Raw genomic sequence first — 18355 nt, forward strand, 5'->3', positions numbered from 1 at the left:
ACTGTGCTCTTGATCCAGAGGACATGGAGCTGACGTTCTCAGTGACAATGAAGTCACAGAAAATACACTTTGCTGCTGTATATAGACCACCTAGTGCTAACAGTGATATAATTAGCTATCTGAACTCCACCAAGCTTTCTGAATTCAATGCACAATCAGTAGTTCTTCTTGGCACTTTCAATATCCTCCACGAAGAATGGCTTGGCAGCCGTACAACAGATGCTGCTGGACGTCGCACACTTGAGATGTGTAATACTCTTGGTCTAACACAATTTGTCAAAGAACATACCGGGGAAGACCAGATTCTTGTCTTGGTCATCACTGATCCTGATGCCACCTGCACAGTTCATTTTAAACTGAACGTGTCGGTGTACAGCGATAAACCCTACAGGCTGTGGCATTACAACAAGGCTGACTACTGGGGAATGAAAGGTTTTCTTGCATCTGCAGACTGGTCTCTTGCGCTCCAATCTGATGATCAAGACGAATCTTGCAGCAATATCACCGCTGTCATCAGTGATGCTATGGAGATCTTCATACCAGCAAAGCTCATTATCAAGGAGACTGGAGACAAGGCATGGTTTGATGATGACCACTGCAAATGAGCAGCAATCAAAAAGCGCCGATTATTCAGGAAGCTAAAAAAGACCAACATCAAGGAATACAAGGATACGTTTACAAAGCTAGAAAAGAGTATAATCGTGCAGAGAAGGTAGTCAGAAGAGCTATAACCGCAAGTTGAGGAAATAACTGGCAGCCTCAGCAGTGGAATACTGTTAACACCTTAACTGGTAAGTCCGCCAGAGTTGATATACCAGTTTTTAAGGATGGCCGTCAAGTCTACAATATGTCAAAAGACAAAGCTGAAAAGTTCTGCCAAACCTTTGCCGCTAAATGTCAGCTTGCCAGCGCAGAAGAATCTGCTCCTGAAGTTCAGCATTCAGCAAGGTGCTCAATGGAAAAGGTAGCCTTCAAGGTCAAAGATGTTAGGAAGCTACCCAGGAATCTGCAACCAGATAAAGCTACTGGTCCTGACGAAATCCCTGCAAGAGTCCCGAAGGAGTGCAGCGCAGCTTTGCTTCTCTAAGGGAGCTTTCACAAGCTAATGGAAGACTGCATCTGTCATCCCTACTCATAAGAGAGATTGGAAGTCTAATCGATCTATATACCACCCCATCTCTCTGCTCTGCATCATCAGGAATGTCATGGAGGCTGTTGTACAGAACCAACTTTAGATGTCAGTTGGAAACCAATTGACTTCAGATAAGCCACACCACAGCACAGCTGACATCCTCATCATTCTGACTCAAGGGTGGTCCAACTCCCTCTATAATAGTATAATGATGGGATATATTGACTGAACTTTGTATTTTGGGGGATGGTGAATAATAATATTTGGGTCCAACCTCGGAGACATGTAGGTACCCTAGAGGGCTTTTCTTTTCAAAATGGCCGCCAAAATACCATTAAATGACATTTCTGAGCTCTAGAATAGACTACTAATGTGATATTAACCGTCGTTTTATCTTTTCAGTTTCTGTTTCCGTATCCGTATCCGTTTTTGTAAGTCATTGTTATTCTGAAGTGGTAGCCTCCCAGGTGTGACCAATCTTTTATTCTAGCCTTTTGTTAGTTACTAATAATTTGAAGCTCGTGAATTTCAGTTTTCGTTTCAGTAAGTTATGTTAATTTTTGACATAAAACCTTGAGATGAGAGGTTGGGTGCTAATCTAGACAAAAGAAGAGTCTAAATTTTACGGTCCCAAATTCGCGGTAAATTGTACGGCTTTAATTGACTTGTGTTTGGTGTATATGCACTTACGCCTAGGCGTAAGTAGCTCGTAAAAATAGTCTTGCATTGAAATATATACTAACCATGTTGCCAAGTTATAAGCAAAAGTCTTTCATAATATTGGCGATGAAACGAGCGTCTGAAATAGCCAAATATCTCCCAATGAGGCGCATACAAGTGGCGATTTGGTAATTATGTTTTATATTGAAATGCAATACAAAAGAATTGCATTGGAGCAAAGATAATTTATTCTATTCATTCGTAGCAATGGCAAGCTAATCTGATGATTGGTTGGGACTATATGCAAGACTCGGGTTTATTTTAAATGTTTATTTTTGCAGAGCTTATTTTCAGTCATGGATCATACTAATAAATTTCGCAAGGGAGGGGGGAGGGAGGGAGATACTAAAGTACTTGAGACTGAACAAGTGAGAGTGGGAGGGGGTGAGGAAGAAAGAGAGGAGAGAGAGATACGGAAAGACTAGAAAGAGAAGAACTCGAGAGGATAGAGTAGGGACCGAGGAGGGAGTAGGGAGACTGATCATGGGGGGGGTGAATCAAAATAGAGATAGACATTGATACGAGGGAAGGGCGACACTGTGGCCCTGCACAAGTGCATTGGGGTGCGACATGCTCACAAGCGGACCTTTGTGATTTAAGGGCTTATTTTCAACGTTTTTATAGAAAAAAGTAGACTTTGTCATTCTGATTGGCATGCATTTTGTCAAATTAATGTAGATCAATTTAAAAATGTCAGACGAGAGGGCGCTAGACCATTAAAAACATAATCGTGTCTCTCCTGCTTTTCTTGACATAGGCATCCGCCCCTATTGAAATAAGCTGATTGGTACTTCAAAGTTAACACATAGGGTACGGTATGCAGATGAATAGCCAAATGATGTTTGCTATCTTCTGAAGATGAAATTCTGATTTAGGATTTATGTTTAATAATTATAGTAATTATGTTTTGATATGTTATGTTATTTTTCAAAAGTCAGTTTCTTTGAAAGCACTTCAATAAATTCCAGTCATAAATGTAATTTAAGCACATCCCGCCAACTATATTATATTTACACGAATGATACGTTTCAAATACCACAGTTTTGATGCAAATTATTAAAGTATGTTATTTTTTTTCTAAAAATCATTATTTTTATTAAATTTAAGTATTTTTTTCCAAAGTTACTGTTTTAAAATACTTCAATCAATTCCTGTCAACAAATATCACGTATTTCAGGCGACTAAATCCCTACTCTTTCAAAATACAACGCCATTTTAAGCGAAATACGTAGTTCGCATAGGCTCAAAATGCACACCACGCAGTGTAAAATACATGATATTGGATATAAAAAGTGACCGTACCCTTATATCACGTGATGAAAAATCCAATATTTTCATATGAGTGACAAGATAAATAGTTTCTGCCTTTTGATGTAAAATTTGATGAAAATCCAAGCTATGGTTGAAGAGATATGGGCAAAAAACACATCTTAAAATTTGATTTTTTTATACCTTTCAGGCAATGCTGGCCATAAATGTTGGGACGGTTTTGATAGGGTTATGTAAATAAGCCCCCACTCCCCCGGTCAATGTTGAATCCTACTTTTTTGGTCACGCGCGCCTAGTGGCACCCAACATTGATTGGTGGGGAAGGGGGAGGGTTGGGGTGTTAGAAAAGGATTTAGGCTTGACACTGAAGAAACCTCTACTTTATCACGTTAAAAATAACGGAAATACGGCCATAATACAGTGTACGTTTTCCATAAGTGTCCCAACACATTTTGGCCATGGTTGTAGTATTCATTGCAATGCAAGTTTTAGCAGATAATGTGGAAAAAACACGACAAAAGCTACACAAGGAAAGCAATTCTGTACAGGTGTGTTTTAGAAAGGATTTGAATTGAGCAAGAGTGGGTGATTTGCTGATATGTTCCGGGAGGGCGTTCTAGAGTATTGGGGCGGTAACAGTAAAGGCCCGTTCAACATCGGTCTTTGTTCGGGAACGGCCATGAGGTGGAATAGTGGAATATAAGGGCTGATCAGTATGAAGGGGCAATACCGTGCAACGCCGTGTACGCGAGGATTTTGACTGAGATTGATTCTTTCCTCAATCGGGAGCCAGTGAATGGCCTTTGAACACCCGGGGAGGGGGGGGGGGGTCACTCTCACACCCTCCCACCCGCGTCCGAACACCACTGAAATGCACCCTTAATAGCGAATTTTCACATAACCAAATTGCACCCCTTAATGGCAAAATCCTACCCTAAATGGCGTAGCACATGCAAAAACCATACCCTAAATGGCGTCCACTGAGAAATTTCTGAGAAATATACCCTAGGTGGCGTAAACAGGGACATGAGCTAATTTGATACCCAAGGTGTCTTTTTGATGTTGCAGACATAAGATACAGTATGAAGGGCCAATACCGTGCAACGCCGTGTACGCGAGGATTTTGACTGAGATGGATTCTTTCCTCAATCGGGAGCCAGTGAATGGCCTTTGAACACCCGGGGGGGGGGGGTCACTCTCACACCTCACAGTCCCACCTGCGTCCGAACACCACTGAAATGCACCCTTAATGGCGAATTTTCACATAACCAAATTGCACCCCTTAATTGCGAAACACATGCAAAATCCTACCCTAAATGGCGTAGCACATGCAAAAACCATACCCTAAATGACGTCAACTGAGAAATATCTGAGAAATATACCCTAAGTGGCGTAAACAGGGAAATGAGCTAATTTGATACCCAAGGTGTCTTTTTGATGTTGCAGACATAAGATACTAAAGAAACCATGCTCAAAAGTAACAAGAATCAATTAAAAAGTGGTGATTTTTATCAAATTAGTGCAAACTCACTCAAGCAATAATATTACTAACCCTAAACGTCTAAGGATTTGGCTGAAAAGGACCCCTAAATGGCGATGCCTTCTGAAAAAGTACCCCTTTTTCAAAAAGACGTCGACGACGCTGTGTGGTGAAAAACATACCCTTTTAGACGTTTTTCTTGGACACGGGTGCGTAGCAAGTCAAGTAGTGAGTGAACCCCCGGGTTTGAACAGTACTGAATGTAAAAATGTATGACCGATTGTTGTCATTGCACACATGTCAAAGTCATTGATGCTTGATTTAAATTATACACATGGATTGTAAGATTGTAATGTAGATGTTCCATATTATTCAGACACACCATGAATGGAGCATTCAATAATATAGTGAAAAAAAATTCACGGACGTACCTTAGTTCAGCATACATAAACTCACGCACTTTCTTTCAAAATGCCACTGACGCTCAATCGTAAGACGCATGATCTCGTTATGGTTACTAAAAAAAATCATCTTTGCTCCAATGCAATCATTTTGTATTGCATTTCAATATAAAACATGATTACCAAATCACCACTTATACGCGCCTCATTGGGAGATATTTGGCTATTTCAGACGCTCGCGTCATCGCCAATATGAAAGACTGTTGCTTACAACAATGCTAGACTATTTTTACGAGCCACTCACGCCTAGGCGTAAGTGCATATACACCAAACCATGGCGTATTGAATATACACCAAACGCTGGATATAAGTCAATTTTATGAACAAATAGGAATTCGATTACTCGAATATTTTTTAAATGTGTAATTAAATGTAAATGTACAAAAATTGTATTATTAATAAAAAATACCATAAAAAAGCACCTTTGTGACTTAAAACCATGCTGTCAAATTACTTGTACACCATTAGTATCAAATTGTAGACATGCTAATTATTTTTCCAATGGCACCAATTGCGGCATGATCACGTTTTGATATAGAAAGTTATGATCTAAATATTGAAGTATGAAAAGGTCGTGACCGTTATGGACGCCACCTTAGATTTAGAGGTGACAGAAGTTAATGTGCAACAGTACACCAAGCAAATATTGTAGCATATGCAATAAGCAAATGATTTAATGAGGTGTACTTGGTTTGTACGCAGTGGGCAATGGGAGTATAGAATTTTGAGGTTTGGCCCTCGATTATACTGGCTAATATAAAACCACAGAGTTCCCTGTACATCGTCATCATCCCTATATCTTTGTGCCAAATATTACAATGATAGTAGGCGAATCTGCTAGTTCTTCAACAGCCACGCATGTTTGTTCAAGATAGACCGATCGACTATTTATCAGTTGAAATGACTAATTTTTATAATCTGCGCATGCTCATTATCCTTTTAAACGTTGCTAACTCAAGGAAATTTGATTTTTCGTCAGTTTTTGTTTTCAAGATGCAGAGTGGAATTTCAATACGCACAGTAACGCTAATCATATTCTTTCAACACATATATTCAACTGCAAGTCTTGCAAATGTAAATCTAATCAAAGCAATCTACACCATCTGTACAACATGTAGTCTATTTTTCATTATAGGAATAAAATCAATTCATCTCAATATAGAAAGAAAGGATTGTGATCTGTTTGTCCCTGAGTGTACTATTCTATACAGACCATTGAAGGACTCGACCTTCAACAATACAATGACAATATATTTAGCTTGTTTATTTTGAAAAAAAAATCATAGTTGAATCGCTGAGGTATTAGCGATTGACGTGATTGTTTTTTAACCAATCGCTCACCGAGCGGTGAGTGCAAATATAAGCTAATTTTGTAATAGAAGCTACTCTCAGCAGCTGGCGGGCAGTTTATAAAGACACGTGTTTTGATACCCATACAAAATAATTCTTTACCAGGCGTGGACGATGTGCCCTATTATACCTCTACACTGCTCATGCAATCATTTAATCCCCAGGCTTTATATCTAATTTGCCCCGTTCTAGAAATCCCCACCAAATATAGAATATTACATAATTTCTATAAATAGCTCATTACATCAACACGAACCAATCAAATGTCATTAGTGTGTATACATGTTTACTGTAATAGCGCCACCACTTAATTTTCTAGAAACTTCTGGGGCAATCATGATCATTCTAGTAATTTACATTATGGACGAGCGTTTACCAGCATTCTCTTGACTTTCTAGAATGTTCCAAATAGAGATAAATGGGTGATTCTCTGAAAAGGTGAACTTTTAAGTCCCGCGACTTTCGGCGCTCATAAAAGTTTTAAAAGCGGATTTTCTTTTTCTTTTTTGGCTTAGTCATGGACATTTGTATGTATAAAAATAGTTAAGAACATTCAAGTGGGGAAAAATAAATTTCTTAGAGTCAAAAAATTCTTCAATATCTGACGACCCCCCCTGAAAACCCCATGCACCGATGTCACGCACCGAATTTTAGTGATTTTGTAGTATTTTTGTGAGCAAGTGTGGGAAGTGAAAATTACCACTGACTGGGGTAAATATCATGTCTAAGAAGGTTTAAATGCTTAAAACCACTTCTAAAGTCAATTTTATGGAATAATTAAAAAATTTGTGTCAAAAAATTGCTGTCCCTTAGTTTTGCATCATTGCCGTCACATTGGCATCAAAACGGCTGGGGGTTGAAGACCAAATATCAGAGGTCAATAAATTGACCCCGTACGCTGCCGTTTACAGACGACGAAAAACATCAACCCGAAATAGCTGCACACTGGCACTCTTTTCCTGCCAATTTTGAGGGTATCTTCAAGTATACAGGCGCGTACCTTTATTCAACATCATCTCCAAACGTTTCTGATCAATTTGATATGTGTTATTGTTGAATTTTTCCGGAAAATAATGATGGTTGAATATGTCCCACAAACTGTTGTGGTGATATGTAACACGTGGGTAAGCTTAACCCTGCTATTAACCGTAAGCAATGTCTGAACCATCATCTCCGCTACATCAGTTGGCGTCACAATTTGCCGTGGCGGAGATGATTCTCTATAGGAATTCGTGGATATATCATCTCCGTCACATCTCCATCACAGCACCGGATCTTGAAATACAGCGAAGTCCAGTTTAGTTTATCAGAAAATGCTTACCAATTCTAAACCTTCTCATCTGTATGAATTTCATTTTCAAGTAGTGTGAAAACATTACTGAAATCAAATTTATCGGTGCAATTATGACGGAGATGATTCTCTATAGGAATTTGTGTAGAAATATCATCTCCGTCACATCACCATCATCTCCATCACAGCAATGTCATCTCCATCACATTTGTTGTTGACCTTTATTTGACCTTTGACCCAGACAACATGGAATTTACTATTTGGAAATGTAATTGATATTGTATGTGTTTACTATGTCAATAGAAATTTATTTAGTTATTTCAAGCAAAATTATGAATATACTTAAGTTTGTATTAAAAAAATACCAACAGACATGACCTTTTCCGTACAGCCTGCCTCTCATTGTCCCAACTAAATGACGAAAGTACAAAATCATATTTTTTTTAATGAAAAAAGCAAACATGAATCAAGCAACTTACAAGTTATCCATAAAACTCATAATTAAGAGTTTTAACAATTTTTTTGTCCTTTTTTCCTTTTTGGCCTAAATGTGACGGAGATGATGCTCACCTTGCACAACGTGCAGATTATGCCCTCTATAATATAGAGGGCGCCCCTAAAGATTGCGTCAAATATTGTTTTCATGCACTAGAGACTTACATCCTTACAGATATGTAAAGGAAACATTTTTATAATCATTTTCAAATTCATATTTGCCTATCTTCCAATAGTACACCTTTTCAGAGAAACACCCAAATATCAGAACATGTGAAATCTTATGTCTGTTGACAAAGTATACTTTTAATAAATATTATGGACTACTTTGGGGGCAACAATCTAAAGCAGCGATATTTGGATATTTGGTTTAACACTATAAGGAGCAGGATTATGCAAAGCACCTCAAAAGCACCCCAAAACTACTTTGGGGCAACAATCTAAAGCAGCGATATTAGGATATTTGGTTTTAACACTATAAGGAGCAGGATTATGCAAAACACCTCAAAACATATAACTTTAATTGGGTAATATACACGACAAACAAAGTAAAAAAAAAAAATCATCAAATTATACTCTAGGGGTTATGCTTCAGTTGTACTCACGTTTGTTACAGTTGTTCCCTTCCCAACCAGAAGCACAGCTACACACATATTGATTATGTTGATCAACACATGTCCCAGCATTTAAGCATGGGTTGCTGGCACACTCGTCTATGTCTGGAATAAAATCAATAGAGGATTTATCATAAAGATTGAACAAAATCAGTCATATCTCTACTCTATTTCCAGTTTTTTTCTTAATAATATTATCAATTGGGGGGGTTGTCAAATATCCTATGAGTAAGACTAACATCACTACCGGAGGTGACATATATATAACTCCCCGCAAAGCCCCTGGGTTAGATCAAAACATCAACAAGCTTCGGTAAAGTCAGTGGTTCACTGACGAAACTGTCAGCAAATTTTTTGATTGGTTTTTGACAAATTAAAATCTTTTTGTTTAGTTATTTCGTTATTACCAAACCCGATGAACATGAATTAACACCAACGTAATATTTTTTAACGTCTTGACAAAACATTATGGTAAAATGGTTGCCAAAATTATCGTTTTATTTTATTTATTTTAGCGTTTTTTCCATACAATACGTTTTAAACCCGTTTTTCCTTTATATAAACCGACATGTTATTAAAATGTTTGACCAACACCAAAACTCTGTTATACACATTTATAACATTTTAAACACATTCTTGTGATTGCTGTTCAATTAACTATTGTCCCCATAGTTTTCGAGCATAACATTTTCGAGAAACATTGATTGGGAAATGTAATTTAATTAACTCCTCGATCTCCCTCCCTAAGGCCTCACAATATGTATTCAGGAGTCTATTGGGATGAACATTGGAGTTCAATGGCTTTTGTTTACAATCTAAGAATGCTTTAAAGAGGGGGTTCGTATAGTGCACATCCTGTTGACAGTGAACAAAATTTGAATTATACCACTGAGTTTACCATCTGTGTACTTTGCAGATTGGTACTGACCATTTTGGCCCAATTTTATTTGGTCAGTTCACATACGACTTTGTTCCTACCGATGGTAATAAAAATGAATAAAATCTGAAGAACGAGAAAAGGCGATAACGGGATATTGGAAGGCTACGCGCGAGGGATGCTGAAACGATATTTCTTGCCTAATGCCCCCCCCAGCATACTTTCCTGCCGCTTGCCGCTGCGGCAAGCGGCAGGGCGTTTCAACCAATAACAAGCCTTGATTGTGACCGTTTGTCTGCAATACGCGTGCGCCACGCCGCTCAGCGGCAAGCGGCAGGGTAGTATGAAACCAGCTTAAGGCCCGCTAAAAGAATCCTTGTTTTATGATCCATTTTGCACATATTTAAGTTTAACAATTGAGGACCTGGGGCCCATAATATTTAAAATATTTAACTTGCCAATCTAAAGCACTACAAAAATTCAACCATTATGGTAATACCAGATAAGTTTGGTCACCGGGGCTAAGACCAAAGCTTGACAAGATCGCTAGAACGTAAGTGCAGTATGAGCACACGTACTATGAACAAAAAAAGAAGAAGAACCTGAACCGGTAAACCTGAACTCTCGCAAAAGTCCAACGGTAAAAAATATAAAAAAATAAAAACACCGCCCAAACAAACTCAAGTCCCTTATCCTTTACCTTTATCCTCATTGCCTAAAAATGCAACAAAACGAAAATACAGAACTACGGCACACGGGGACAAACGCGAGAAAAGGGACATTGACTCTGACCAAGTGACAATTTCTAATGGTCAAAAACATAGAGTTAGTAGTCACAAAATTTATCACTCAAAAAGTAAGATTAGTAAACAAACTACTATATTGAAACATGTTGAAAACTGTTTTAACGATGTTTTAGTGCTGTAATATTTTAGTGTAAAATATGGTTTATTCTATATCAATTAATGTTAGTTGCTTACGTAGTTCCAAAACCCTCACGTTAATTTTCACTTAGATAAAACGTCAAAAAACCCATGTAACTTCCATGCAAGAAATGTATTGTAATTATTATGATATTGCTAATTGGGAAAGAGTAATATCATTTTTATAATAAAGGCTTATGTCTGACATCAAAACAAACATCAATGTCAACCTCACATGTCCGGTCATTATGGGAAGGTTCTGAAACACATTCATTGATACCTGTCATAAAAAAGTTATCAGTGGGTTATTTTTGTTTAATTGATTCTGCTACTACCCTACAATAGACATTCGGTTGTGATGTCTAAGGGCTCCTATGATTCAAGCCCCTATGATTCAAGCCCAGTGTTAGAGTATCTCATATTGTTAAGCTCCCATGACGATAAGAGTATGAGCACTACGAGAAGTGCTAAAAGTAGTCACTTGCCTATGTCGCAGTTAGTTCCCTGCCATCCCGGGTCACAGCTACAGGAATACTGGTTGACATCATTAGCACACACGCCATTCAAGCACGGCCGTGAAGTACATTCATCTATATCTGATTTATTGGAAAATTAGGGAAAATGCTGGTTATTTGCAATGCGCTACCTTCATTCCAGAATACCAGGGCAAGTGTACAAAAATTTAAATTGTTTATAAATTGCTTAAGAATGAAGGATAAATCATTCAAATTGTCATTTAGTAGACTTGTTAAGGGGTTGAATGCTGCATTTTTTTTTAATACAAAGGTCCCACTTGGCATGGATGTTCCTTAGGGCAAGAGAAAATATTTCATTCTATGCATAAAACCCCAAAATATGGTATTTTCGTTTGGACCATTTCACCTAAAAAAAAACTAGAAATAGTTGAATTTGGCTAACTTTACCATGAATTAATTTTTTGGGTTGTTTGGAGAATCCGTGCCCATTTTGACCCTCAAATTCAAGATGGTCGCTTGCCGCCATCTTTAAAATCGCCGTTTTTACAACTTTTGAATCATTTGAGCTACAAACTTGAGTGACATATCAATTTGTACTAACTTGGGATTGGAAACTCATTTCTGGCATTGTTTATGTGATATGAGGTAATTTGAATAGGGTACCGGGGTTTTTGAATGTGAATTCCAAGGGACCTGTCACTGGCTATATGGTAGAAGGATGAACATCAAACTTACTTACGAATATGTAAACCTTAAATTTTAGAAACAATTGAGGACACACTTTATAAGGCATGTTTTACACAGTTTTACTATTATTTTCAGAAAACATATCGTAACATATCTAAAGACGAATACAATGCTCTTCACACCATAAAGAACAACAGAAATATAGTCATCAAAGAGGCTGACAAAGGCTCCTCCGTCGTCATACAAGACAGAGATCAGTACATTGAAGAATGCAATAGACATCTCAACAACGCCACACATTACAAAAAAACTTGAACATGACCCTACTACTGACTTTGACAAAACCACTTGTAAAGCTCTTGACAAGGCCTATCAAGTAGGCCTTATTGACAATGAGTTAAAAAGTGCTCTGAAACCAAAGAATCCAAATCCAGGTAGGTTTTACACTTTGCCAAAGATACACAAACAATACGAGAACATTCCACCTGGTCGTCCTATTGTTGGTGCTAACGGTACTGTCACTGAAAGAGTTTCTCTATTTATAGACCACCACCTTAAACCTCATGTTTCTACTCTTGATTCCTATGTCCAAGATGATATGGACTTTCTTCGCAAAATTGAGGCCATTAACGAAGATGGTCCCCATCCTCCTGATATCATCTTATCCACCTTGGATGTTTCTTCTCTCTATACCAATATTCCTACCAAGGAAGGCATCAATTCCTGTCGCTCATTCTTAGAACCAGATTTTCCTCCTGAACAGCTTGACTCTTTTTGTAAACTCATAGAAGTTGTTCTCACGCATAACAACTTTACTTTCAATGGTACACACTACAATCAAATATTTTGGACCTCGATGGGCACGAAGCTAGCCCCGTCTATGGCTTGCCTCTTCATGGGTCTCTTGAAGAAACGACTTCTGGCATCTGCTTCTCTTAAGCCGCTCTTATGGATCAGGTACATCGATGACATATTCCTCATATGGACCCATGGTCAAGACGAACTCCAGCGCTTCATCGAACATTGCAACTCATTTCATCGCACAATCAAATTCACTTCGGAATCTTCCACAGACAAAATTCCCTTTCTCGATGTTCTTGTTTCTTTCAAGGATGGCAAACTTCACACTGATCTATACTAGAAACCCACTGATATCCATCAGTTTCTTCACTGGACCTCATGTCATCCTAAACACACAAAGCATAGTCTTCCATACAGCCTGGCCTTCCGTCTTAACAGGATCTGCTCTTCTCCCGAGACCCTTACCACCAGAACTGCAGAACTTAAGGACTTCTTGAAGGCCAGAGGCTATCCTATAGGTGTCATTGACAGACAAGTTAGCAGAGCCCTTACTATACCCAGATCTGAAGCTCTGAAGCCAAGAGGCTCTGACTCTGACTCCAGTCCTGAACGGGTCCCTCTTGTGGTTACCTTCCATCCGTCTCTACCTAAGCTGTCTCAAATCCTGAACAAACACTTTTTTATCTTTTGACATAGTATGTCAGGCAAAATGCCTTTTATTCACATTAAATACACTATAAATATTATAACAACAAAAGTTATTGCACTGCACATAATCCATATATAATAGTAGATGTTATAAAACAAATTTACATACATGTATATAATAAGAAAATCAAACAAATAATTTAAGCAAAATGACAGAGCCAAGAACAGACACGGAAGTCATCCAAGTAACTGTTCATCTGCGATCAACTAGCTAAAGTCATCGCAGACCAAACCTCTCATACGAAGTTCCTGCCTAAAGAGGAACAGAAGACAAGGATGATCCCCGTATCTGTATTTGCCAATGCACATTTTGCCAATACATATAACATAATTGATATATTTTGACCGATCACTGGTAATGTCATTATGATAATTAAATAAAACATTTTCAACAGAAAGCCTAAAGTTCTTACCAAGCCTTTGTGTAATAACCCTGTTAGCAAATTCCCAAATAGGAGTGGTCTTATTACAATGAAAAAAGAAGTGCTCTGGATGATCAACAGCATTACAGGAATTGCACAAATTTGTATCTTCTTTCCCCATTTTACATAATAAAACTTTTGTAGGATAAATGTTATGAATAATTGTCCAATTAAGTGAAATAAGTCTGGCCTCACTGGTACAACATGGTATTGAACCCCAAATCTTTTCCCAATCAAAATTGTAATTGGGGAATCTTCTACACCAATAGTTCATACAAATTGGTTGGTGGAACATAAATCTTATCAACCATGGCATGTCTAAAAAACTTTGAAGAACAGGCTTCTATAGGGACTGCATTAAAGACAATTGATTCAGTCCTAATTTGGTCTAGAATTGGTGCATTCTTCCAATCATTCGGCAGAGCATTGCAAAGAGCGAAGTACTGAAAAAGAATGTTGCCAGTGCGTGGAATGCGGTGCCTAAAATACTCAAGTGAGTAAATTGAACCATCATCATCAAAAAGATCTTTTATAAAAATAAAGCCAGCTTCAATCCAGTCTCTATAGAAAAGTGTTTTCTTGTTAACAGTTACAGCATCATTGTTCCAAATGATTTGATTGTAGTAATCAGATATGTCAGCTTTATTTGAAGTACATTTAGTATTGAACCAGACTTTAAACATGTTGTTATAAAAAACAGGAAAGGTGTCAATAACATTCTTGCATACAGTGTTGATTTGGTTGAAGCTACAATTACAATTAAACACATTCATACCCAAACCAAACTTGTTGACATAGTAAAGTGGAATGTTCTTCCAGCAAGCAGGTCTAGAATTGTTTAGTTTTTTGATCCAAGACATCTTTAAAGCATTGAAAAACATCTCAACCTGAAATATGTTTATACCACCTCTTTCATAATCTGCAATAATGGTGTTCCGCTTCACCGCTTCCACTCTATTCCAAATAAATTAAAAAACATAGTGTTTAATTTCTTTACAACTCTCTCAGGAAGGTCTACAACTGGAGCAATGTATGAAAGTTGTGAAGCCAACAATGTTTTCACGATCAAGTTTCTACCAACCATTGATAGGCCTCGCATCTTCCATGCACGGATTGAACACTCGATCTTATTCATTTTATCCTCCCAATTACAAGACAAATGATTTATTGAGATACTTGGGGAGAAATACACACCAAGGATTTTAACAGTGTTATTTGGCGCTAATTTCCAGTTAACATTTCCGATGCCGAAATTATTATTTTTCAAGGACCCAATCCACACGGCATCACTTTTGGCATGATTTACTGAAAGACCAGATAATCTTGAAAAGTTATCAAATACATCCATAACCGTTTTAACACATTCAGGGTCTTTTACAAAAATGGTAGTATCATCTGCAAAAGTAGAGATGCGAATTTCTTTACGCTCATAGTTCTCAAATGGTAAAGTAATACCCTGGATTTGCTTGGATTGACGAATTTTACAAGCGAGCAACTCCACACTAAGGACGAAGATCAAAGGCGAAATCGGACAACCCTGACGTACGCCACAATTTACATCAAAGGAACTTGAGATGTGACCATTATTAATAATACAATTAGTGGTATTGGAAAAAATAACTGAAATCCATTTTCTGAACATTGAACCAAAATTCAATTTTCTGAGCGCATAAAATATAAAGTCACGTTCTATACTGTCGAATGCTTTTTAAAATCAATACACATCATAACACCAGGTAAATTATTATTATCAACATATCTTAAAACATCTTCAATAAGGCGGATATTTTCGTGTATACTTCTACCCTTAACAAAACCATTCTGATCAGTATTGACAACAGACTGAAGAATGTTTTTAATACGAGCAGCCAATGCTTTAGTGGCTATCTTATAATCAATATTCAACAAAGCAATTGGACGCCAGTTATTAAGGGAATCCCGGGGAAGCCCTTTACCTTTATGAATGAGGGAGATTATGCCACGATTCTGACAGGTGGTAAGTGACCCAGAAAGATACGCATCATTAAGCGCCGTAACAACAATGGGACCAATCTTTGGCCAAAAGTGCTGATAGAACTCTACCGTGAGACCATCATAGCCAGGGCTTTTATTTTTTGCCATAGAATTGAGCGCGCCTACACATTCTTCTGCTGTCAAGATACCCTCACAGCTTTCACTCTGTTCATTAGTCAGAGTAGGAAAAATTGTATGTCGAAAAAACTCATCCAATTCTATTTCAGACACATCAACTTTGCTTTTAAACAAATCAGAAAAATAGACAACCTCTTCATTTAAAATAACAGATTGATCAGTTGTCATCACACCATTACTACACTGAAGTTTGTTGATTGACTTCTTAGAAGCATTTTTTTCCTCCAAATTCAGAAAATATTTAGTACATTTCTCACCTTCTTCAATCCATTTCTCTTTAGATCTTATTTGTAACCCTTTCATAAAATGACTGTACATAACTTCATACTCCAGTTTACAAGCATTATACTGCAATTTCAGGTTCTCATCATCCGTCTGATTGATGCAATTTTCATAAAGCTTTTGTAGTTTACATTCAATTTGCTTTAGCGCACTCATCCTCTGCTTTTGTGAGCCTTTTGCAAAATCAATTGTAAAACACCGGATTTTAGTTTTACATAAGTCCCTTTTACAGTCGCCTTTACAACCTCCTCCCAGAGGCTCATTTACTTGTGGCCAATGCATATCGTGTAAACACACAAGCGTTGATCATCATGACCATATTGATGGCCTTGGGCCAGTATCACACACTTATGAAGACACTACATTCACCAGCTCATCTACTGGAGACACCCACACTATCCACAAACATCTCAACTGTCAAACTGATAATGTTGTGTACCTCATCACTTGCACACAATGCCAAAAACAGTACGTAGGAGAAACAAGCCGCACTCTCGAAAAACGTCTGGTTGAACACTGTGCCGATGCCCTCCTCAACAGAAATACACCTGTTGCCAGACATTTTAATCAACCCGGCCACAATGCACGTAACATCTCAGTTATTTGTATCGACAAACCACCCAAATCCTACAGTACTATGAGGAAGAAGTTAGAGAAGGATTGGATCGCTAAATTACAGACCAGTAACTCTCATGGTATAAACATGAAAGAGTAATTTTCTGCCAGTGTATCCTTTTAGGCAATTGGATCTTGTTAGCATTTAATAATGGATCTAGACCTACATGTATTGTACATGCTTGATGTGTCAATTCACATTTGGCTTTCTTACTGTAGGCCTACTTGCTTGCTAATATTTGTCCATCTTTCAGTAGACCTTGTATCACTACCTATTTTGGCATATTTCATGCCAATTAGTAACGGTATTTTACTGTGCTTTGGTTTTATTGATTTTAGGCTTTACCACTTTCATCTGTAGGCCTATCCACATGCTCTGAAGTGAATTTTAATCATGTGTGGACCATTTGCATATTTTACTACCTCCCATCCACTCTTTTTCTGTATGCATGCTACTTAATAATTATTGCTACTACATTAATATTTGAGTACTCCCTGTACTTTATTGTTTTATTTAGCATTTTTTTTAACTTAAACAAAAAACAAAATAAATTTTTTAATTTTTATTTTTTAACACATGTATTTTGTAGGCTTACAATACATGGGTTGTAATTTGCATATTACTCTTCTCTCTTTTAGTTTGAGTGACATTAGTCCACTTATCTCTCTCTATTCATTCTCTTCCTCTTCTATTGACTGCGACCCCTCTTGACATTTACATCCTGTCAATTAGGACAATACCCTATTGTCCTGTGGTCATAGAGGTAAGACGTGCTTATTTTGCTCTGAGCTTTGTTTGCTACTGAGTTCTATTTGAACTTGCCTTCAGTTTTCGACTTGAATTTTATTTTACAATATGTAGTTTACATTGTTTGCTTTTATATTTTGTTGTCTGTCCCTGAAGTAGAGCAGTTTATCTGCTCGAAACGTCGGTTGTATTTTTGTTAACTTTGTCTACCATCCCTGTGGTTTTGGATTTTGGATTCTGGTTTAAATACTGCATTAGTTTTTATCTTGTCTTTGTCTTTGTTCCCCACACCAAGTTGGTATACCTGGCTCGAATCTTTCTATTATTTTCAGGCCATTCTATTGACAGCACCAAGCGTTATTTGATTTAAAATTACCAGTATAATAGATGGATACATAATTATGACTGAAATTTATGTTTTTATTTTTCAGTCAGAGATGAACCAACAGTGCCACCGAGAGCCATTACAGGCCCGGGGTAAAATGAACGCATGCCCCCCCCCCCCATTTTTTACAGGTCACCTAAGGTTTCTTTTCTTTGTTGTATAGACATTAAGGTATGTTCTTTTTTAATTTTTTACGGGCCCCCTAAGACCCCAGGCCTTGGGGTAACGCACCCCTTAACCCCCCTTGTCGGCGGCACTGTGAACAAATTACAGATCCCGCATCGGTAAAATGATGTGACCAACCTAAAAAATAGAAGCTTGTTATACATAACGGCTAAAAAATATCTCAGATCTCAGTGAGTATTTCGATTTGCCCACCCTTGTAGTAGTAGATTATATCTCTGGTTGTGGCGGCGTTGCGAGCAGTGCAGTAGTAGAGCTATTGCAGAAGCGCTGTCAACCAACAGA

General features: G+C 37.7%; 1 protein-coding gene across 1 annotated transcript; it reads left to right on the forward strand.

The window, feature by feature from the left end:
- Positions 1-847: 847 nt before the first annotated feature.
- Positions 848-12916, forward strand: LOC140143961 (uncharacterized). Its single transcript, XM_072165793.1, has 2 exons — positions 848-985; positions 11981-12916. Exons 1-2 carry the CDS (start codon positions 848-850, stop codon positions 12914-12916), a joined length of 1074 nt encoding a protein of 357 aa, XP_072021894.1.
- Positions 12917-18355: the final 5439 nt, after the last annotated feature.

The sequence above is a fragment of the Amphiura filiformis genome, unplaced genomic scaffold (genome assembly GCF_039555335.1).
Source record: "Amphiura filiformis unplaced genomic scaffold, Afil_fr2py scaffold_34, whole genome shotgun sequence".
Lineage (NCBI taxonomy): Eukaryota > Metazoa > Echinodermata > Ophiuroidea > Amphilepidida > Amphiuridae > Amphiura > Amphiura filiformis.

Bases quoted from the DNA above. Each gene is read 5' to 3' on its own strand.
- LOC140143961 (XM_072165793.1), top strand. From the start codon at position 848: ATGTCAAAAGACAAAGCTGAAAAGTTCTGCCAAACCTTTGCCGCTAAA. The intron at 986-11,980 runs GTTAGGAAGCTA...ACAGAAATATAG, and splicing joins TAGCCTTCAAGGTCAAAGAT to TCATCAAAGAGGCTGACAAA.